The sequence below is a fragment of the Filicampus tigris genome, chromosome 5 (genome assembly GCF_054856515.1).
Source record: "Filicampus tigris isolate MCC_2025a chromosome 5, RoL_Ftig_1.0, whole genome shotgun sequence".
Taxonomy (NCBI): domain Eukaryota; kingdom Metazoa; phylum Chordata; class Actinopteri; order Syngnathiformes; family Syngnathidae; genus Filicampus; species Filicampus tigris.
Genome location: NC_141221.1, coordinates 6,800,217 through 6,824,159, shown reverse-complemented (window position 1 = coordinate 6,824,159; position 23,943 = coordinate 6,800,217). Strand labels below are relative to the sequence as shown.

The window sequence follows — 23,943 nt, the reverse complement described above, 5'->3', positions numbered from 1 at the left end:
ACCAAGAGTTCAACCCGCAAAAATCAATGAGTGAAGGACTGCGATTGCTCTCGTTATTCAAAAAGATAACTGTAAGGCATTCAATAAACAAGAAAGGAGTTGTATAAACGAGAGGGGATTTGATGTTATTTGAGAGTTTCCATTTTAAATTGAAGTTGCAACCACATGCGAAAAAATAAATAAATAATGTGGCAGGTTTTCTGACTACTTTTGAATAGAAATATTTATCAACAAATAATCTTACACAGAAATGATTTTGAGGGGTAAAGTGGGATCCATCTATGAAGTGAGACAGTCTGACATTTGACATCATTGTGACAGCCTCGCTGCAAGAGAGGACACATTACTAGTTCAAGCACGCTTTTCACTTATTTGGTGAAGAACACTATCTTTAACAAATGCTAAAAAGAAATTGTTATTCACTATCACTAAAAGACTGAATTTTAGTGCATACTGAGGACAAAACATGTATCTTAGAAAGTATAAAAGTAATGGTTCTTAAAGCTCTTACCTTGAATAAGGCATACTAAAGAATTTTCGTTTTACGGCCACATTTATGTATCAACAGCATAAAGTGAAGCACTAACATCTTCAAGCCTAGCAAAGTGCAAGTTGGTAAAACATTTTCTCGTGTTTTTTCCCTTTCGTGGTGATTTCAAGTAGAGAGCTGTTGTATCCTTAAGGTATGACTTGTTTAGGAGTAGCAAGGAGGACCGCAACCCGGCTTGTAATCTCCGTGATTTTGCACACAAAACATTCCAATAGTTCGTATCCTGTATTTAAAAGACAGTTTTGCGCTTTGTTAGTGGAAGAGCCAAACAAACATATTACTGGGGTACAGAATATATATCGAAGTGATTTTTAACTCTACCCGAGTGCGTAGTCTGAGTGTAAAACCCCAAAAACGTGGTCCTTGAGGGTATTTTGTAACGTGCAAAGAGTACTGGACCGTATTCAGTTTTACTGACTTCAGACCCACCCCTTTTACACACATCTCTGTCCTCGTATCATATATGCAATATGGACAAACCAAGCAGTCAAAAATAACCCCAAAATATGAATGGAATGTATTGGGGATAATGATTGTTTAGGACTGGGGATTTGGCTCCCAAGCACAAGCGGCAATCTCCCTCTGCGTGTTGACTGTGAGTACCGTATTTTCCGGACTATAAGCCGCGACTTTTTCCCTAGGTTTTGAGCCAAGCGGCTTATAGTCTGGTGCGGCTATTCTGTGGATTTTTCTTCCACCGCTCGGGGCGCTCTAACCGGAATGACAGTACAATTCAATGCAATACATTTGCCATTAACTGGAAGTGACTGCAGGTGGAGGAGTTCAACAGGCGAGGGCGCTATACACTAGGTTATTGCATTAGGTGCTGTAATTCTTTGATTTTATGTTGTCCGAGAGGTCCCTGAAGTGCACATGAATGCGATTGGCTGATGTTACGTATGTTCTGTTGTTTCGATGTGAAATGCTATTGTTGATTTAGCACGTCGTCGTGTGTTAGATTGGCTGACTTTCTTAACATAAAACAAGACAGGTGCATATGTAGAATGTAGTAGAACAATAGATGGTGGTGTCTGGTGGACATTAGCTGACAAACTGGAACGGCATCCGGCAGTGAAACGACGATGCAATGTTTATTTTCTCTTGGTCCTGTTCCGTTTTAATCAGCAACGTTGCTGCAGTGTTAAAAGGCACTGCTAGGCAAGAATCTACTCAGGTACATACATGTACATTTTAAGTTCATAATCGTTCTGTAAATGCAGTAAATATAAAAGTTTTCAACATAGATTGGTGTGGCTTGTATAAAGGTGCGGCTTATATAAGGTTTTTTTCCCACATTTTCTAAAAATAGAGTGGGTGCGGCTTATATAACGGTGCAGCTTATAGCCCGGAAAATACGGTACACACTTATTGTTACACCAGTTAATGTGAAAATATTCCTTGTAACAGTAGCGGTACAAACTGTGACAAATCCACGGCAAAGAAAACAAAACCTCTATGGTGGAGGTAATCCAAAATGCTGTCTAAAGACTACTTCATACTATCGCGGACAACGTCTGCGAGCACGTCACTACGGCAATGCCGCGCGCAGCTTGCCTTTATACACGTATTGTTTTGAAAATGTGTTGCAGTTTCACTCCAAGTCGCGGGGTGTCGCTACGGCTGAAACTGACGAGGACACCGGAGGGCGGAATTCCCTCTGCCTTTTATGGCCAATTCCAGTCGGCGTTTTTACTGAAGAACAACGATCAAAAAGACGATTGATATCGTGCCTGATGCGACAAAGGGACCTAGATGACTAGATGATGCATTTAATTGTATCGCGAACTCAATCAGGAAGGTGGCGGCGAAGGTGGTACGTGCGTGTGTAGGCTTCTTTTCATAAGTGACATAACACCCACGCCGCTGCCAAAATAGTTTTCTTCGCAGCAGCAACAAGCTGCGTGGTGGATCCGCTCCTCCGTGGCGACAAATAAATTCCCCTCAAATTACTGAGCCGGGGGAAAGGTGTACGTTATCGCACCGTGTGACATAACGGACCAATCAGCAGAGAGAATGCGTGCGTCGTCGTCGTCTACGCAGCAACAATTTCTGACGTGCGCGCGGCATGCGTTGCAGACCGGTCGCCAACAATGTCGCACAGCACAACGCGTCGGTCACGTGAGGCAATGTGGCAGTTGTCGCCCGCGCAGACGCGCGAGAGCATAAGGAAGCGTTTATAATGCAGGACAGCACTCGCACGCGCACGTTTCCACAAAGGCTCAGTCGTGATTCAGCCTGTTGTATCGCCATTGGCCACAGACTAAGTTCAATACTATGAGTGCATGCCTCAGTGTGTATGACACAAAGCTACTCTAGCAGAAATAGCGTGGCAGGCAAAGATGGAGAGCGGCTCAGAGAGGAAGTTGTCAGAGTGGGCTGCGGAGAAGCCAGTGAGTGCTGAGGCAGTAAATTGGCATTGTGTAACGGGATACCACACATAGCTCTTTTTGCAGCCTTGATCCCCGCTGCCATTCCACGAATAGCAAGGCTTTTGTCTACCTCTTTGCGAGTCCCCCCCACCGCCCCGGTCTGCGTAGTGTCTCCTCCAGTCAATCGATATCATCTGGATTTACACCTCTCAGCCATCATCTTATCTGGCTCACCTCACTTTAACCTCATTTTTTATAACCTATAATATCACGATTTTTTTTTTTTTTTGGTGGGTGTCAAATAGTTTCATGCTGTGTTACAAATAAGATTCACATTTTTATTTCCACTTTCACTAGGAATATATCGCGGTGAAATCTTTTTCTCAGGGTCACAGGTGAGCTGGGCTCACATTTGACTTTGGGTAGCAGGCAGTGTATCAGCACACAACCGGTTGCCCGTCAATCCGAGTGATGTATTTTGTTATCGTATAAGTTTGACTCAGAGGTGGGCATTCGGTCAGACTGACGGGTGGACGTTTTGCTGACGTTTGACGGCACATCTTTTAAAAATGACGGACTGACGAATGACCGAAGTGAGTTTTCATCCGTCAGTGTAATCGTCACTAACAGCATCCGTAACTGACGAATTAAACGCCCGTTTTTCTGACGGTTTTTGGGGACAGACTTCTGAGCGACTTAACTGACGATTACAATTCAGTCCGTTACGAAAAATGACAGACTGACAAATGACGGATGGGTACCTTGGACGCTGACGGACAAACAAAATTTAGTAAAATACCCACCTCTGGTGTGAATTATGCAATTTATATGTATACTGTACATATGTGTAGAAGATTTGCCTGCTTCTAATCTCTTAACGGGTAAACACCTGTTCAAAACGGTCTAGGCAACATAATGCTATTTGATCTGCCTCTTTCTGTTGTTTTTAAGTCATTTCTTTGATTGCACTTTTTATTGTTGTTTTATTTAACGTAATGTAATATATTGTACAGTGTCCTTGAGCACCAAAAAAGCTCCTTTAGATAAAATGTATTATTATTATCAACTAAAATTTTCTGCTCTTTTCCTAATTTTCTTTCATATGTACTACAGGGACTGCAGATGGAAATGAGCTAGCTTCAAAGGTATAATTTGGCAGAGCCTATCTCTATTCATGAGTGTAATGTTTTCTGTTCGTGGTCCCTGACAAATAAACGAAAACAAAATTATGTGGGGACGGCGATTTAAAACGCAGATTCCAGCAGACTCTGATGAGCATTGTGTGCTCTATGTTTATGTTCCTGGGATTGCATTTTATTAGTAATTGTTTTATAATGAGTTTTTACAGTATCGTTACTTGACAACTTCTCATGTGAGAAGGAGAGCCACAGTCACTGATGCACTTTTCAGTCATTGATTGAATGCCAGGAACAGTCAACAATAACGAGCACACTTACACAGGAGCTGCTGTGAGCCACACCTCACAGCCAAACGCGAACACTCACATACCACTCAACCAGGCCCCGCCTTTTAAAGGCACATACATGTACACGGACGATATACTTCAGTTTGCAATTAGTTTGTTTTGTATTTGTAGTGTGTTTATGTTTAAATGTTTTTCAACAAGATTAAATGTGTTTAAGGTGTGTAGGAGGGGTAAAAGTACCCCTCAAAAAGCTTTTTATGGTCTCTCCATATGGCGGATTCTCATCTATTGTGGTTGTGTCTGGAACGACTCTCCTCTCTCCAGACGGGGGTTAACTTTAAAGCCCTTATTTTTCTTCAAACTCCAATTTCACTTGACATGAAAATACAGTATACCACTAAAATTGTTTAATATTGTTTCAGAAAGGCGAGCACATAAAGGACTCACGAGTAGCTGGCAGCTTCAAGTGTCTCACAAAAAAACTTGCGTTATGTCATCTATATTCAAAGCTATTATAACCCTTTTTTTTTTTTTTTTTTTAGATCAGCAAGTTCTACTCTAAGCAGTGGCAAATATATAAAAATACAAGTATGAAATGGGGAACGTTGGCTGAACGAGCAGCCCTTGTGAATCGTGGGCCATATCTTTATTTAAACAAAGTACCTCAGCCTACATGCATCCTCCCAAAGAGACTGCTTAGTCATCTGTTGGGGTGTTCAAAATAAGCCGGAACTTGTCTTTCCATTCCCGTTCTCTAGCTGCGGGACAACTAAATGGCATTGTTTAATATTTCCTGCCTTTCCCTAACTCAAGCCTCTGTGGAGAACCCCGTGGACGTGAGGCAAACACGAGCGAGTCAGAAAACATTTTTCTTTGCTTTCTTTCTTTTTTCAGCATATTTGTGTCCCGTGTACACAGCATACACAAGCGTGTGCATTCGTAAAAGGTTCGGATCGATGGGGCCGATCTGATTAGGCGGTGACTGGCACATCAAACACGAGAAAAAAGGCCTCTGCTGCAGGCCAATCAGGTACGACAAAACAGAAGTCTGCTTCCCCCACCCGGCGGAACCTGAGGGCTCCTGTTACATCATCTCCAAAATGAAGGCTCCCACCCAGACAGCAACACAAACATGCATACACTGCTGATTAAGATGAGTCATCGTGAAGGGGGGAAAAAAGACAATTGAACACACGGCGAACAAGGATTGATTAGGAAAGTGACGTAGCCAAAAATGACGCCGCTTGATGAATAATCACGCATCATTCTTAAGTGTCCCCGCTAATGTAAGAGATGAGTTTCATTACTACAATCATTTAAAGTCAATCCACCAAATTTTCGTGATTTAGACCACAGGCAGTTTGATTTAGATGACGGTCCAATGGAACCGTGTGTGACTTCATTTGTTGATGATAAATGGAGCCCCTCACTCCCACATTGATTCACCGACTAGGATGATTGATATGTGCAATATTCACCACATGCGCGATGATGTCACAGCCCCCAGTAAACACAAAGTGGCCATCATATAGTAAATAAAAGGGAAACTTAAACCCTTTTTTTTATAATTTATGTGCAAATGCTCATACACCAATACACAAAGGCTTAGGCTTGCATTTGCCATGCATTGCAATAAATTAGAAAATGTGCAAACAAAACAGAACTGTGGTTTGAACTTTAGCAAAAGGAGTACTATGAAGACTACTTATTTTTGCATTATTTCTCGATTTCCTGTAAATTTGCCCATCTGTCTCTTTGTGTTCCTCTACTTTTGGCCTACTTCACATCAGTGTAGGTCTTCTCGGATCAAATTTTCTACATATCAACTTCTCCTTTTAACTCTCTTGACATTTTTGACTTGCTTCTTCTGCATTTGACTTGTTTTTGTCTCATTACATTTTGTTACAATTATTGTCAAGTTCCCAACTTTTCTGCTAATTTGGAAAGTTTCTCCTGCTGTTTTTGGAATAATAATAGTACTGCTTCCTTTTCAGTGCACAAAGATTGGCTGGCCTCGGGATGCATTTGCCATACATGGCAAGAAATGCTTAAAGTGGAAGTCAACACAAACCTATTTTTTTCAAGAATATGTTCCTAGCTGGCTCACTAGTTAAAACACGGCGTTATGATTCATTTTACGTTTGTGGAATATAAGTTAAGCAGCAAAATGCACTCGTTTTTAGCCATCTCTGGGGGCGGCCATTTTGTCTTCTGTCGACTAAAAATGACATCACGACTGCTCACAACGACCAATCACGGCTGACCTGATTTCTGAATCTGAGCAATGATTGGTCGTTGTGAGCAGTTGTGATGTCATTTTCAGTCAACAGAAAACAATATGGCCACCCCCAGAGATGGCTAAAAACGAGTGGATTAACACTTATTCCACGAATGCAATATTTATCAGAATGCCCTGTTTAAATTAGTGGGCTTGCATAGAACATATTCTTGAAAAAAAATGTTTGCGTTGACTTCCACTTTAATGAGAAGCATGTGGTGAGCTGCATCTCATAGATGCAAGGGGCAAGGACATTGCTATGTTGACATCCCAGGTGCTTGTATATCACATTTTATTTTTCCGCACGATGCATAAAAATTCAGTGAATGTCAGCTGACGGGTGACTGAAAATCTCCTTTTGGCATTTTCTCTTTTAATTTTGGCGATTTTCCACTATTTCCTCCTTTAGTATTGCATTTTTGTCTACTTTTGCTCAATCTTGTGCCATTTTGGGTCTGTGTCCCTTGTTCTCACTTTTGTCTTTCAATTTCGTCTTGGCTCTTGTAAATTCGACTTGCTTCTTCTGCATTCTACTTGTTTTGTCTCGTCTCTCTCGTCACAATTAAAACTAAACTAAAACTTTTTCACTTTTTCCCAATACAAATAGCAGGTGTACATAAAAAAAAAAGATAATCCATAAACTTCTATCAGTTCAGAGCAGGCTGAGATTATTGACCTTCGCATGCATTTGCCACGCATCGCAATAATGGCATAATAAGACACATGTGACTTGCTGCTCCTCATGTACTTGGAAGGAGTAAGAACATAAGTGAAGTGATTTATGTGAGACGACAGAGAAACATTACATGTGTGGTGCAGACACAGCCTAGCCGCAATGATCCAATTAAAAGTTGGACGTTAATACTAAAATGAACGCAAGACAACCTCACCTTGGGAATCCCTGGTCGATCCAGCCAGTCGGCATAAATAGTGTCGAGGGTTAGGCCTTTCCTACAACACAATGGCAGGAGAGTTAGTATGTTCCGTATTATTATTGAGGCAATAAGTGTCATTGCCCAAATCCACCCAATGAAGCCTAGGCGGTGGGAATTAAATTCTTAGGTTAACAGCAGATTTGGGGTTTGCGCCAACACTTTAAACAAAAAACGTGGGGCGCACCCACAGAGGCATGTCAAAACAATGAGGTGAATTTGAATGTATTCCGGGAGAGTAAACAGGAGGCACGTGCAGCCTAGGAAGTCACAGCAGACAAGCTGTGACCCCAATGCTTAATAAACAGAAATGTGAACGCAAACATTCCAAGAGTGGTTTGTAATTCTGCAAGAATACAAAGTACACACAAAGGATCGTGGTAAATAGAACATATTTCCACATCATTATTCCTAGTCTGGGCTTGAGGGGAGTTCCACACTTGGCTAGGATGACTCATTTATAGCACATTAATGTGTGTTGGTGAAGCCATGAAATCACTTATTTTCCAATTAAACTTTTATGGCAAACCTTTGGAGTTGAAAATAAACACACAAACGGTAAATATTAAAAAAAAACATTTAATATGTAAAAGAATGAGATAACGCTACACCTATTTAACAACATGTAAATGATAACCTGCACAAATGAATTAAATTGAAAGCACGCTTCCTTGCAAGATCCCTAAGAATGTGTCCTATTGCGACGGCAACTCTTCACCCCACAAATTTTCCATTACATTTAGGTCAGGGCTCTGGCTGGTTCATTCCAAAATTTACATTTTTGCCAAATAAAATCATTACTCGGTAATTGTTATGCTGAAAGGTGAAATTCCTTTCAACCTCATCTATCTAGCAGATATTTGAAGGGTTAGGGCCAAAAGAGACTCTTATTTGGAAGTCACATAGGTCTCTAAACGGTGGCTAACGCCTTAGTTTTCTACATTTTCGAGAGAAAGAAGAGAAAGAGAAAAAAATAACCCAGCACACATTTTCCTTTATGCTACATTTGGCTAATTTTTGTTTAAAAGTCAAACTCTCATAAGCTCATACTGTCACAAATTTTCACTGGCCCACCTTTAACGACCAACCTTGTGAGCAGTACCTTGTGCGACGTTGTCGCTCACTGCAGACAAGCAGGCGGTTATTTAAGACTTCTGCTAAACATTTCTGAAAAATGTCCCAGATGTTTAGGCTCAGTGGGGGTGAGACAACTCGTGCAAGAGCCTGGCGGAGAACCCGCGCTGTTCCATCATCTCTGACGCCAGCAGCGACCGTAGTGTCTCGTAATTGCAGGCTAGCGGTTAGCTTAACTAGCAGCTGAGTGTTCTTTGAAGTTTTTTCACAGACGTATGCCAGTGGTGAAAAAAAAAACCCCAAACTAAATACTAGAAGAGATGCAATCTTTTAAGTTATATCGTTGAAAAGTGAACGCTTATCCAGATAAATCATTTTAGTGTATATATAGTACCTACGAGTATGAGGGAACAATCCGTTCCCCCTCCAAGCATATTGCATTACTCATGGGAATTTAGAATAAAAGGATGCACAAACAGAAACCACTAATCTATGACAGTTACAAACTCCATTCTTACTGAAACACCTGTGACACAAGCATTTGCAGTATCTAACAAAAGGCTTCCTCTCTCAAATAAATGCCATATTTCAACAGGGTTTCCATGGAAAAATAAATGCCAAATACTCTTTTTAGTTGCTTAAAAAAACATGCCCAGGCCCACTAGTTGAAGAAATCCGGTATGTGTCAAAAATAGCTGCAAAATATTACCAGAAGCATGACAAACCAGCGGTTAGCACGTCTAGCTCAGTTCTGAGGTTTTGGGTTTGAGTTGCTGTCCTTTCACAGAAGACTCTAAATCAAACAAAGGTGCGAATATGCATTCGGTCAGGTATACTCTGCCTTTCGCTCCACGTCAATTGGGAGAGGTCCAAGCTCACCCTGTGATCCTCATGTGGACAAGCAGTATAGGAAATGGATGAATACAGATTATTCTTGATGAGAGCAGCCAGTTGTTTTCATGTTGTATATAAACAGTGATTGCCTCAGTTAATCACCAAGCCTTTTGGATAGACTGACTGCATTCTCAGTAGTAGTCAGTGACTTATTTTAATGTGTGTGTTCCCCCCCCCGTTTCATTTTATGTTCCGCTCTTTATTTTTTTATGTTCGGATAAGAGGCGTACACCGCAGGGAAGGTCTGTAACATGAATGCAGTGAGTGCCCACTCGCATCCCCAATGTGTCTCTTCTAGTGTGCTGTTTACTGGAAGAGGCATCAGACCCAAATATTGACCATCCCCAACTTCCTTTGTTTAATTCAATCAATCTCTCCTCATCAGCCAGGCACATGGGAGAGACAGAGAAAAAAACAACAACGCCGAGCGCGGACACAATGGTGCTGAAGGCCGGTGAGGCGAGCGCCACAAGCAGACGGATGCAAGTAAGCGGGGCCGGACGAGGAAGAGGGAGACGGGCAGTGGGAGAGGTTAATGAGGCAATCATGAGAAATAGAGAATTGAGTGATTAAGCCAGCGCCAGAGAGGAGGCTGAAAATTAGAGAGGAGGAGAGCGGGAGGAGCGCTTGTCCTTTTACACTTCAGTTAATACTGGAGTGGATGAGACTTGTGCTTACAACGATTGATGTTGGGGCCCGGCCTTCACTGAGCGGAATCGATGAGAATCAAGGCCAAATCCAGCCAGACTCTCCTGACACTAAGTTCTGCTCCAAATCATAAGTTCAGTGACTCAAGACAATGCATATACAGTAAATGCACTGCACCCCAATGCATGAGCTATGTAAAAATGCGCGCATTTGGATAACGGTCAGTTTTGATTGATACTGCCTGAGTGCCTAAGACTCAAATGGGTCTTTTTTTTTTTATTGGGTCACCAAAAACGCAATTCTGCCAGCCATTTTATTGATCACCACGCGGGGGACACATTTTCTTGGCAAAGAACTTTTGATTTACTCAGCGATCCACTCACTGTCGCGCTTGTCCTCAGTCTAACCCAGTTGACCTTGGCCAAATGGAAGCAGGGCACACCCTGGACTGGTCATCAGCCAATCGCTGGGCAAAAACATTCACCATCCATAGACAATTTAGAGTCATCAATTAACCTAATATGTATGTTATTGGAAAGTGGGAGGATGTCTGAGTACCCGGAGAAAACCGACAAAGTAGAAGAAGAACTTGCAAATTGTACACAGGAAGGCCAGATTCAATCGAGAGTTGAATCTCAAACCTCAGAACTGTGAGGCAAACATCCTAACAACTCACACTGCCGCTTACTGATTTAGACATGGAAAAAAATCCATCCATTCATTTTATTGTGGATATAAGAGCCTATCTCGGATGACTTTGGGCAATAGCGTATCCTGGATTGGTCGGCTGTAAATGCAACTCATTTACAGCTGCATCGCGATAAATTATGGGAAATTCAAAAAGTGGAAGTCATTATGTAGCGTCACAACAAAGTGTTAACTATTTCACAATTTATTTACTGTATTTATGTTTGATGTTCATAATACAGTTAAGGAAAACCCCAAATTCACTATGTCAAGTAATTACAATATTACATAATTAATACTACAGGTGCATAATTAATAGACTTTTCAACGATATTCTTCTATTATTGAACTGCACCTGTAGATAACCATTTATGCTCCCATTCACGCCAATGAAAACCTCAACAAACCTAACATACATGTTTTGGGAATGCCTACAGAGTTCCCAGAGCAAGCAAATGCATTCCAAGCTTGGCGAGAACATGCAAGCCGAGATCCAAACGCAGAGCCTCAAAACTGTGAGACACATACTGGAAACCTAACTAGGTCAATGTGCTGGAAGAGTCTGTTGTGTTTTTTTTTTCAATCAAGTATGTATTGTATACATCGACATATTTTAGTCTATTTGGGCCCTGGGACGAAAAAGTTGGACAACCAGACATTGTTAAGGTGTGCCTTAAATTGTAGCCGATGAGGACATATTTCGTTGAAACCAGCCAGTACTTAAGCCCACCCAGACACATAAAGCCTTGTGTCTCTGAGTCAATTATTCATGAAAGTAAGCATTCCCCATAAGCACCTGATGCACAGTACATACCTCGCAAGGTCAGGAAAGGTAGAAAGCAGCATTTGCAGGAAATCCTGTCGAACAATGATCGATAGAAATGGAGGCATTAGGGGAGGTGTGTAAGAGAGTGCGGAAGACCTTAGTTAGGTGTTTGATGCCAATCTGTTTGGATTAGAGCCATTACTTAGCGAGAAGACAACAGCGGCCAGGTGGAATGTATCACAAACACACACAATGGCATTCAAACAGGTGTGGTTGCTCAATAAACACATGTCGCTAAGCTGATGTGCGGTCATCAATTTGGGGGGGAAAAAACTATTGTAACACAGTGGCAGTCAAGCTTGGAACGCATCAGCATCCAATTAATTTATGGAAATAACATAGCGCCTGGGAGGACGGGTCACATTAAACGGTTCAAATCGGAGCTGAGATTTGATTAACAAGCGCGGAGGAAGCTGCGAGCCACCATGAAGATTCCCAATTAACGCCATCGAGTGGAAATGAGGTCCTTAAACTGGAGGCTCACCTGAGATAGAATGAGTTGCCCGTGGTATTTCTTCACAAATAATCTGAAGAAGTGAATAAATTGTTGGTCTCCCACTTGACTGGCCAAGAACATGAGGAGGAAGTAGCCCTATAAGGGATGGCACAAGCAAATAACATTTATTGGTAAAGTAACTGTACGCGCTGCAATGATTCAACGACATCTAACAGTTATGCAGGTAGTGGTCGGGGGCTATTTATTTACTTGATCGGAGATTTGAGAGGCGTGTATTAGGAGGGAGCTGTCTATTGGGGATGCACCTTCATTTGGTCAACTCAACTTTTGAAGTAACATTATACAGTATTGCGGCTATATTCCATATAATGTTGCGTGAAACTGGAGCTTACAACAAAATGGAGTGAAACTGCAAGCAACAAGGTATCTGTTATAGGGATGACCACTATCTGAGGAAAACAATATTGAACTGATCACAAGCGGTACAAACCCGGTTATGCAACTACAAAAAAATGTTGAGTCATTTACAAATCACAAATTTCCGGAGGTCGAAAATCATACAACCATGATTATGTTGTAAAGCAGAAGCCTCCTACATTATGTCCAAATTTGGTCAATTACATTTTTTCTTTACAATTGATTAAATTGGTCAGTCCCCATGTAGTTTTTTTCATTTATTTATTTTACCAATCATTGTCCAATATTAAGTGTTGAAAATAGTTTTCTTTCTCTGACAATACAATAGTGCAACAAACATGCTGTTTTTCTTCCCTTTTTTTTTTTTAAACTCATACCCGCTAAGTTGTACAATTTCGGCGTTATTTGTACAGGTGGAAACACCTTTTCAAACATGTACGCCATACATCGCCGATTTCCGTTCATGTGACAGCAGCCATTCGGAAATAATGTGTAATATTATATACACATGGAGTTGGCGTTGCGAGGCTTCTTTGGCAATATGTTGGTTGACAAGTATGTTTGTTTTGTTTTGTTTTAATCAAAAAAGTGGTCCATTGTCTGAAAAGACTTGAGAAACATCGGTTGAAATTGAGCGTCAATTGAGACAACCAAAGTTTTACTTTACCAAATACGGCGTTTGTTACATAAATCCTACTAAATTGTCACGAGAATAAGCCCCTGTATTTAACTCATGCTGGAAATGGCACGGCTCCCTGAGATGAATCACTTTCCACAGATGATGAGAGAGAAATCAAACCCCGGAACCACTTAACCCACTGATCCACTGTGCTAGCCAAGAGTTCGTTCACCCATCTGTAAGTTAGACTTACAAACGCCAAGAAGACACACGGACCAGTATAATAACAAGGCATGATAACAAAATAAAGATATATATTTTCTCCACTGTGCAGTAACATCTTGATGCTGTCGTTTTGGGCGATACATCTTAGTTCAACTATTTTTCCAATCCTTGTGTCCTATTTTCCAATGATCTCACCTTGAGGTAGTGGACTTGCAGGAAGGATTTTTCTGGGTTGAGGGCATGTTTTACTGTGGAGGAGCCAGACTCACTGACCTGGCCTGTTTGGCCCATGTTGGGTCTGCAGAGGGACAAACAGAGCGACAAACAATCACCTTCACAATGAATATAGCACAACAACAACAACAAGCGAGGCATGGACGTATTCCAGAAATATGTGTGTTGTGGTGGTGGTGGGTGGGGAATCACACCGAGTAAAAATACAATGTCAGCAGCATTAAATTCAACGACTCAGCCCGTCCTTTCAGTGGTTAACACCTTGCCGCCATGCTTTGCCCGAGGCACCCGCAAATTCATAAAAGCACACTATACAATGTTTATATGACCTCATAGCAAAACGCTGCCCGTGACTCACCAGGGGAAGAAATAATTCAAGAAATCCAACCCTGAGCATGCATAGGAGAAGCCAGAGCCGGACTTCTCTGTTACACAGATACAAATCATTCCTTGTTCCCCCATAAAAAATATAAACAAACACCTGCAAACCCGATAAATCCCAGGCAAACAGGTGAGTGACGTGGGAGGCTGTGCAATGATAGTTCCAGTTAGCCTGTATTGATCTGGCTGAGCAGATTAACTCAGTGTGCCAATAGGAAGGCCTTGAAGGATGGCCCTGCTGACAAATCGATGCGGCAGGCGCCTGGCCCACCAATCAATACGCCCCCTCATCACCAGCTACCACTTTTCCACATCATGACAGGGATGTCAAATAAACACAGAGGCAGACGCGGGAGTCCAAAAACATGTGTCTAAGTCACATGGTTGCGCACAGGAAGCCCTAATTTAGGGGATTGGGCATCTGGATTTAGTTTAGTGATTTCTGATTTTGAAAAAAAAAAAAATAATAATGTTCAAATAATTATATATTAATATATTACTTAATTGTTTGTACAAATTTATTTTAAAGGAATTTGAATAAGGAAAATATTAAAGAACTTATCAGAACTATCAGTTTCAATATTTTCTGCATCCCATTTAGGCAGCCAACTAGCCGAGAATGGACCCTTTGCTGGTTTCCCAAGCAGTGATGTAGTATGTCCAGAAAAGCGCTATATACATGATGCATTATCATTATTACAGTCCTCCATTTCTTAAAGACATCATAATCAATAATGATGTAACTGAAGATGCAATTAATACAATAATATATTCTAGTTACGTTTTGTTACTGGTTATGTTTTGTTGGGGGGGAGGGTGGGTCATGGCTCAGTGTTAGAGTGGTCGTTTCCCAACCGGGAGGTTGTGGGTTCGATCGCCCGCCATTGTGACCATGTCAAAGTACACTATACTGAACCCCCAATTGCTCCTGATGCTGCGTCATCAGTACGTAGATGAGGTACGGTGTGAAGCGCAGTGTGAGTATCAAAGGTAGAAAAGCGCTATACAAGTGACAGCCCATTTACCATTTACTTGTTCTGCAACTCAATTAGGAAGCCAACTAGTTACCCTCTAAAATATGCCAGCTGGTTCAACTGCACAACTCCACTTATATCACTGCTGAAATTTCACAACAAGCAAAAGTTGGCATATTGATTGCTACCCATTTGGCAGCCAAGTAGTGGGTACTGTATCCCTGGTTGTCAGTCATTGTGTCTTAAAAATATAACCCCAGTGAAAGAACAAATTCTTGATTAAAAAAAAAAAGACTCATTTATTTAATCTTTACTTTTCATTCAAATTTATTCTCCGACCAGTTTAGGCAGCAAATTATTTGGGATTTTATGACTTGCTCATCACTATAAAAGGAGTGAAACATGCCTCCTACTTCAAGACTTAATTACATAACTCCAAAGATACATCATTGTAATTTCACTACAAACAAAAATTGACAAATTCACTACAACCCATTCAGGCTGCCAACTAGTTGGTACATCATCCTTGGGCTGCAGTCATTATATCCTTAAAAATTCAATTCCGTACAACTTTCATTTGTTCCGTTATTTTTCATTTTGATTTATTCTGCAACCTGTTTAGGCAGCCAATTAGATGTATTTTTAGACTCGGCTCATTGCTGGCAAGAAGTGAAATATGCCCCTTCATTAGTTTAAAAAGTAACAGCAAAAGAGCATACTGTATCTCCACTGATAATGGTGATAATTGTTCACATTTCCCGAAAGCAGAAACTGACAAATTGATTGCAACCGATTTAGGCAGCGAACTATTTGGTACGTCGCGCTATACTGACAGTCATTTTGTCTAAAAAAAAATATAACCCAACTGATAGGATGTCAATTGTTAATAGTCAAAAACAACATTGATTTATTATTTTTATAGCAATTTGTACGGCAATTTGTAAGCAACAAACTAGTTTTTCTATTTAGAATTGGTGTGCAGCCCGCCCAGGCAGTAACCTAGTTGGGCGTGGGGCTTCGACTGGTTGTTGCCAAGGAGTAAAATATATCTTGGCATACACAGCATTAAACCATTCAAATGACGAAAATGTACAATTGCATTATGTCCACCTTAACCTTTAATTGCTTCACTTGGTATCAAATTGTCGGCCCTGCACATTGAACAGAAAGGTTAAGCCACATGAAGTCAATTAAGTCTGAGGGCGAGCGGAGGAGGACGTGGGAGAAACGGAGAATGGGAGATAGCTAGGAATGTTTGGTTTGCTCGGTGGACTGAGAGAGGAAGTCATCAGCTTCCTGGAATTTCTAAATTTGACCGGACAACTCTTGCGAGGGACTTTCATCATGCATCTGAGGGCGTTCGACTCCATGTATGCGTTTGCGTCTGTCACATAAATGACACCGAGTGACCTGATTTGGGTTTAAAAAAAAAATAAAAAATCACAGTAATGTTGAAGCAGTGAACGTTGAAAGAATTTGCATGATATTTGAATCACTTATCATAGGTTTGACTTGCTGTCCGTCCACTCCCATACCCGGCGTGTCGATGTGTCTGCTACTGCTGATAAGATGAAACAGACCTTTTTTTTTATTTTTTTGGGGTGGGCAGCAGGATATGCACTATCCCTGGGAAATCATACAGCAAGTGTGAGTGGAATTTATGTGGAAAATGAGTGTCAGGCAAGGGATTACGGAGCCAAAGAGGAACTGAGGAATGGGACAAATACAATGACAGAAACTGTATTCCTACGAGATTTGCGTGGCAAACACACCGGCACGGACAAAAAAATAAATAATATAAATGTATCCATCACTGGCGTCTTACACAAAGGATCTTTGCCCTTGCCACTGTCCAGACCTGGCATGTACGGACGTGTAAATCCCTGTCTCTCTTTTGTCGCAGATGATTTACTGCCGCTTTAGGAGGAATCACCGCTCTCTGCCTTGGAGAATCGCACAATAGGGGGCGTGTATTTCAGAATAAATGCTTCTCTTATCTGCCTCGTAGGCCATATGTGCGAGAGGGCGGGTGTGAGTCCATTCTTGTGTGCGTCTAGCCACGCATACACCTACCTGAGTGTGTCTGAGATTGAGCGACCAAGGGAAAGCGCGGGAGGAAATAAGGAGCTATTACTGACAGAACTTAATGTCAAAGGGACACACGTGCACAGGCACACACCCACTGACCCACGCGCGCGCACGCACACACACACGCACACACTTGAGAGGTTTATAGCACCGCAAGCCATATCCTGACAAATTACACTGGGTTGACTGTGGAAACCGGATAAGGTAGAGCAGTGCTCCCAGCAGCCCAGTAAATCAGCAGGCAGAATGGTGTCTGGCCTGGGCCACCCTAAATATAACTCATCTGAAAGGCACTGATAAACACTGGCCACCGGCCGCCCGCTGCTGGACGAGCGGCTGTCGATTGTGACCCACTGAACTTGGACAGCACGACCCGACGTTTAGCCTTCGTGAGCGTAGAACTGCTGGCGGATCTCGCCGCGCTTCTCATTCTTTGCCCCTCGCGGCATTCTGTTCAACCTTTGCTCAGCGGCCTGTGCTAGCCGCTGTGTGTGTGTTTGTGTCCTGTTGCCACGCAGTTGCGATGTGGACACAGTGAATGGGAAGACAGTGCTGGAAGCAAAATCGATGGGCGACATGTTGTCTCTCTCCAACCTTCTTGTGACCCTTGTGTTCCATTCATGGCTAGGGCTGGGCCATGTAAGTGAATCTTTTGTCGGACAATCAGCCGTGACGTACACAAGATAAAGGAGTATGCATGAGTGAATTCCTGATGATGGCTTTTTTTGGTGTTGTTTATTCAAGCCTGTCAGCTGCGGAGAAACCTAATCCTGATCCTGCTAATCACCCGTGTGTCTGTCTGTCTCATAGGGGAGCGCCCTGATGAGGACTGCCAGATAGTCACTACTCTTAAGTTTAACCCTTTGCTCATTCAATCGCACGGTAAAACTCTTCAACTCACAAAACAAACCCATGCACTCTCCACAGCGATTGCCCTCATTAGGGCAGCAGGGGAGCTGGAGACTATCACAGCAGCGAGAGACGGGATATGTAACCAGAGCAAAAACATGCAAGCACAGGGACAATATGCACTGGAAGGGCAAGGCCTTTAAAGTGGATCTTTATCTGAACCCCCACATGTGCTACCTACAGCTGCACCATGCTGCCTTAAATTGGAAGTCTACTCAAGACTTTTCTTTACAAGAATGTATCCTATGCCGGCCCACTGGTCAAAACACGGCATTCTGATTAATATTGTGTTTGTGGAATATGAGTTAAGCGGTAAAATCCACCCGTTTTTGTCCATCTCGGGGGGCGGCCATTTTGCTACTAGCAGTCGACTGAAAATGACATCACAGTTGCTCAGAGCTCAGCCAACGACTAATCGTGGCTCGGATTCAGAAAACAGGTGAGCCGTGATCGGGCGTTGCCGAAGCCCTGAGCAATTGTGATGTCATTTTCAGTCGATAGAAAGTGACAAAATGGCTCCGCCCTGAGATGGCTAAAAACAGGAGGAATTTGCTGCTTGATTCGTATTCTACAAATGCGATATTAATCAGAATGCCATGTTTAGACTATTGAAGGCGCATAAAATATATTATTGCAAAAACATTTGGGGGTCGACTTCGACTTGAAGCCCTTATCTCACTGAGCGGGGAACGCTTGCGAACGTTGTGACTCTTGTGTTTCGTCAGGGTTCGTAAAAGGTTGCAAACATGTTTGCAAAGGGTTTTACTTGTCGCAAACAGTTTTTCTTGTTGCAATGACGTTTTGAACAGTTCAAAATGTTCTTGAAACTCAATTGGCTTGCTAACAGTGGCTTTGGTCTTTGATCTTTTGTCACGGACCCAACGCAGTGACGCAAGATGTGCTGTTAAAAGCGGTTCAGTAAAGACTATCGTCTACAGCGCGCAGTTGTCCCACAGTATTTTGTTCAACTAAAGAACACGACAAAAGGGAGTGGTGAAATTGAATTTTGAAGACAAAGGGCACTGCACCAAATTGTAAGTTTTCTGTGTTAAATTTTATGAGTTACACAAATCCATCGTGGACAGTGGACAGCAGATAACTGAAGGCTGGGGAAGGTTTGCGCACGTATTCATTGGGTTGGGTCCATAGATTCGGCTGCTACTCCAGGAGTTGGCAAACGGTGCCAAAGGTTCTCAAACAATGGCAAAAAGGTGGGAAACAGTTGGTAATCTTCGCAACACTGTCCAAAATAGCCGCTAATAGTCGCCATTTGTCAGATAGCGGGATGGAGAAATGAGTGTGAGGTGTTGAACTTCACACCTGTGTCCCACTATTCCCCTTACCACAGTAACCTCTTTTACATGGGTGACAACTACCTCCTGAAATATCTCCAAAAGTAATATACTCTCTCCCCCCGATTTATTGACATGTAAAAAAAAGCTGGTACAATTCGTAGCTTTAACAGGCAGCGTAAAAGGGGCTGATATCACTTGGTCTTTGCAATAAAACACTGCTCAGCAGAGGGTAAAATTGACTACTTAACTGTTTTCATTATGCTCTGACAGCACATTATTTGAAAAGTGACACAATTGAAGTGAATGCCAACAGAAGCACAACAAAAATCAATAAGGGGCTGACATGTTACTGCACACTGTATTATCGCTTATCGTAATTGTAAATGTCAAAAACATAATATGCTGTAAGAGTGGGTTAATCAAAGTTGTGGGGTAAAATATTCCCACCCTGAAACAGTTAACCCCAGGCAGAGGTGTTCCATAGACAGTATAATCCACTGATGGCACTGGTGATTCCACCCTGGTTAAAACAAACAGGGTGTGGGTCATGATGTCACACGAACAGATTCTGTTTTTGTGTACGTGTGCGTGTGCATGTGCGTGCATGCGTGCCTTCGTGTTGGCCGCACTAAGCATTTCTAAAGAACATGACAGTACACCGCACCTGGATAATATACTGTCCTCCGCAGCCACACCTGTAGCTCTGGAATGCTTTTAGTACACTCACATACCGGTATGTCTGCAGACAAAGGCTGAGTTCAACAATGAAGAGCACAAGAATGTGTAGTGGTTGTGTAGTTTCCCAAGTCTTTCTTATTTCAATGTAAACTAAGCTTTATTTGAATCAACCGGACTGTACATACTAGGAAGGGCATCAATTCAGAATTCTGTCGAGAAACCGAGTCAAGATGGAGTGCACTATTTGGCTGCAACCAGCAGATGATGTTCAGTCTCAACTCAACTTTTTTTTTTCTAAAGAAGTGACATCAGCGATGTCAAGTTGGGCTAAGTCCAGGCTACAGCACAACTCTTCGGGGCAGCTTTATTCTGCTCAGTATGACAATGGCATGGAAACAGAAGAACATTCAGAAAGTAAGAGATCCCATTACTGTCATGTAATATTAAGGAAAAATACTAGAAGGATATGCAACGTTATTATCGTGGTTTAATAGAACTCAAGTGGTTGAGAGTTGGTGTCTGTATCTTCTTAAAACATGGAGCTACAGTCTTCATCCGCCATATTATCAGTACCAGTTCACGATAGTTCATGTACGGTAATAGATGGAGATGTTCCAAGGCATGGGAGACGCACCTGAGGATTTGAAGTTCCTCTCCTGAATTCTGCAACTCGTCGGACAGTCTTCTCCACCTCAGCAACGCCTTCAAGTTGGACTGTTCTGTTGCTTCCGGCAGAGAAAGCTGCATGGAGAAACATGTGAATGTCATTTAATATGCAGAAGTAAACACACATGAAGGAGTAACGGAGGCAGCCGGGTGAAAGTCGGTCGCTTTGTCACGATATAGTGGACCCCTCTAAAGTCAAATGATGCTGAAGTAACACACAATTTAGAATTCACCTTAAATTTACAGACCTCATCATTCAATTTTGTGGTTTTGGGCAGGGAGTTTTACAGTAATTATTCAAACTAATGGACCACCCGCATGAATGGAGTCAAGCCGAACATACGTAAATCACAAGAGATGACATCTTACCTCCCAAGACTTCCGGTCACAAGGATCAAGGAATTCGCTTTTTTTTTTTCTTTGGATTTTTGCAACAACAACTTTGGGGGTTTGTGGTGTCACACGGGACATCGGCATATCACTCCCTGCTTTCCTCATGAGACCAGGCTTCAGCATGCAGCAATGTTTTTTCATTGATTTTTTGATTGTTTTTTAACGTATTTATATAACGACAGTGCCTAATTTGTATTTATTATATTGTATTAAACACCGAAGTAAAATCAGTTTTACAATGATAACATTTTGAACCCAATACAAAAAACCTAAACCCTATTTAATTGTGTTGGCCTAATCATGAAAACAGCAAATAGGTGACATTTTTAGTGAATAAACCAGGATGGATTGAAAAAAAAAAATCATTGACTATACAAATTTGTAAATGAAAATACGGGGGCTATTACATAATCCATATGTAAACCACAGCAAGCCAGCGTCTCGGAAGGGATTGTGCTCAAACTTTTTACTCTGGCAAGTGTGTTGACTTTAAGACTGGACCAAGCTCACAACTCTGGCACTTTATTAACTTGTGACTATTTGTTGTTCTTGGCGAGTTAAAACAACAAAACAAACCTAGTTCGACATTACTCAGATAAGCTGTAAATAAGATGGCAAATGTCTGGATCCAGTGGGACCACACATTGCAGACTTTACCCCGCCTTGACCCCAGCAGTTGAATCCATGTGGGAATACACTGAGTATATTGTCTTCAGCTGCTGATGTTTTGATCATGTGACTGCGAGGCTTTTCGAACGAGGAGCAAAGGTTGTTTGCATGAGAAACCAGACGATAATGGGAACCTTGTGTTTGTAATTTTACCACCTGTCTTTGTAGCCAAGCATCCTCCCGGAGAAAATCCATGGCAGTAACTATGAAGCCACATGGACAAATATGACATTATTCCTCATTCTCTTCATGACAGCACCAATATCGCAATTTAACTCTGCTATCATGTGGGCTTTCTGAAGTGCCGGGACAATTAAGTTACATGAAATAGCCGCCGTAAACTACAATGAGAGCACGCCGTACTTGCTGCGTATGGGCCCAGATAATGTCCTCTAGATAGGTGGCGAATCCCTCGCTGATCCATTCCTCTGTCCAGTCTCTGGCCCCGATGACCAGGCCGAACCAGGAGTGGGCAATCTCGTGGCACAGCCTGGACCCACACAAGGACAGGCCGTTTTCTCTCAGAAATGAGCTGCCAACATGTAGCACACTCTGAGACAGGAAAATGATGTGGGGGCTGGAGGAAACAAAGGACAGACAGAAAGTAGTAAAAGAAAGCGAGTCAGAATTTGACATGAAACAAACCTAATAGTAAGTGACCGTGAGGGAAGGCCAACGTGACACCACCAGAACTCACAGCAGCACTGGTTTATACTTGGACTGAACCATTGACTTTTCATCACATTTTTCAAATCTGTTTCAAATCTGCAAAATCTAATCAACTGTGAAATTGTATTTTGTTAGTCAAACATGAATGTGACACATATAGTACATTTATTGAACAAAACAAGATGTGAATATGGCTGACCGGACAATATTAAAAGGATAAACCGGTTACAACATTCTTGTATTTAAACTCACTAAAATCGCCCAAATGTCTAACATTTTCTATTTTTTGCATTCCTTTTGCATTCCAGATAAGACATTTTGAGCTCATTTTCCACACTTATTGTTAAAGGGAGTTTAGACAACATCAGGTTCAACAAAACAATTTAGTCTTAAGCGGTCCTGCCAAAAGAAACAGCAGAATCCTTTACAATCTCCCCAAGAGCGCAATCACCAACCGCTAGCGGGTGAAATCAATTAAAGTAAATTAGCAGTTTTAAGAGGATTTTATTTGACACACGACTTCAAGGCAATGCTGTAAATTATAGTATGAACAACATGCTCTGACTCTTTTAAGCTTTTTCAGACCCAAAGGAAAATACTCGACTGGTAAACTTATATTTAGAAAATGATGTGTAATTACTGCACATCCGCATCTGATTTACTGGTTCGTGGAGATTGTCACAATTTCATTTGACGACAGGCGGCTATCGAACATGTGGTCTCACTTATGATATGGTTTGAGATGATGCGCCTCAGAAGTTCAAGTATAGAAACAGGCATGTGCCGGCTCTGCTTACACTTACCGTGATAAGATTCGGTATGTGTACAGCATTTCAATAGAATACACAAGCCGTGTATTTGCTTATATGGATCTTTCCTTTGTAAACACAATTAATTCGAACAATTTCAACTGCCTCATTATCCACTAACGGCAACTGATGAAAGTGATGGCTCAACAAAGGAGGGAAGGAAGGAATTAAGGAGCTTTTTAGATCTTAAATTGTAATGGTTAGCAAATGTGAGCTAAACAACACTTTTATTCCAACATTTCACCCAATATCCGTTCTTGATGGCTTTTTGTTAAAAGAGTTGCCCAACAACTTATACAAACAAAACGGAGCTTTGTCATGATATTTGAATGCACATGAACTACTGATGTATTATGTGGACTTGGAGAAGGCTTTCGAACGTGTCCCTCTGGGCTCAACGGGGAGGTGCTGAACCCCTCGATACGGGTTGTTTGGTTCCTGTACGACCGGTGTCAAGCGTTCGTTCTATATTCCTGGCAGTTAGTACGATTTGTTTCTAGTGAGGGTTGGACTCAGCCAAGGTTGCCCTTTGTCACAGATTTTGATCGTAATTGATGATTTTGAGTTTTAGGTGCAGCCCAGGTGTTGAGGGGGTACGTTTTGGTGGCCTCAGTATTGTGTGTCTACTTTTTGCAGATGATGTGGCTCTGTTGGCTTAATCGAGCTGCTATCTCAACTCTAACTGGAACGATTCGCAGCTGAATGTGAATTGGTTGGGATGAGAATCAGCACCTCCAAATGCTCTCTCCGGGTCAAGGATGAGGTCCTGCCCTGGA

The 23,943-nt window shown here is 41.9% G+C and overlaps 1 protein-coding gene across 3 annotated transcripts in view; it reads right to left on the bottom strand.

The window, feature by feature from the left end:
* Nucleotides 1-23,943, bottom strand: part of aopep (aminopeptidase O (putative)) — an 89,775-nt gene that overhangs the window by 37,455 nt on the left and 28,377 nt on the right. Inside the window, exons 6-11 of one of the 3 annotated variants that reach the window (XM_086030563.1) lie at nucleotides 22,053-22,179; nucleotides 20,596-20,702; nucleotides 13,598-13,700; nucleotides 12,169-12,276; nucleotides 11,673-11,716; nucleotides 7,514-7,574 (exon numbers count right to left, since the gene is read on the bottom strand). In XM_086030563.1, the coding sequence (XP_085886689.1) occupies nucleotides 7,514-7,574; nucleotides 11,673-11,716; nucleotides 12,169-12,276; nucleotides 13,598-13,700; nucleotides 20,596-20,702; nucleotides 22,053-22,179 (550 nt within the window). Of the gene's footprint in view, nucleotides 1-7,513; nucleotides 7,575-11,672; nucleotides 11,717-12,168; nucleotides 12,277-13,597; nucleotides 13,701-20,595; nucleotides 20,703-22,052; nucleotides 22,267-23,943 lie in introns of all 3 variants that reach the window. The other 2 variants (XM_086030562.1, XR_015086804.1) reach the window with 2 other exon arrangements.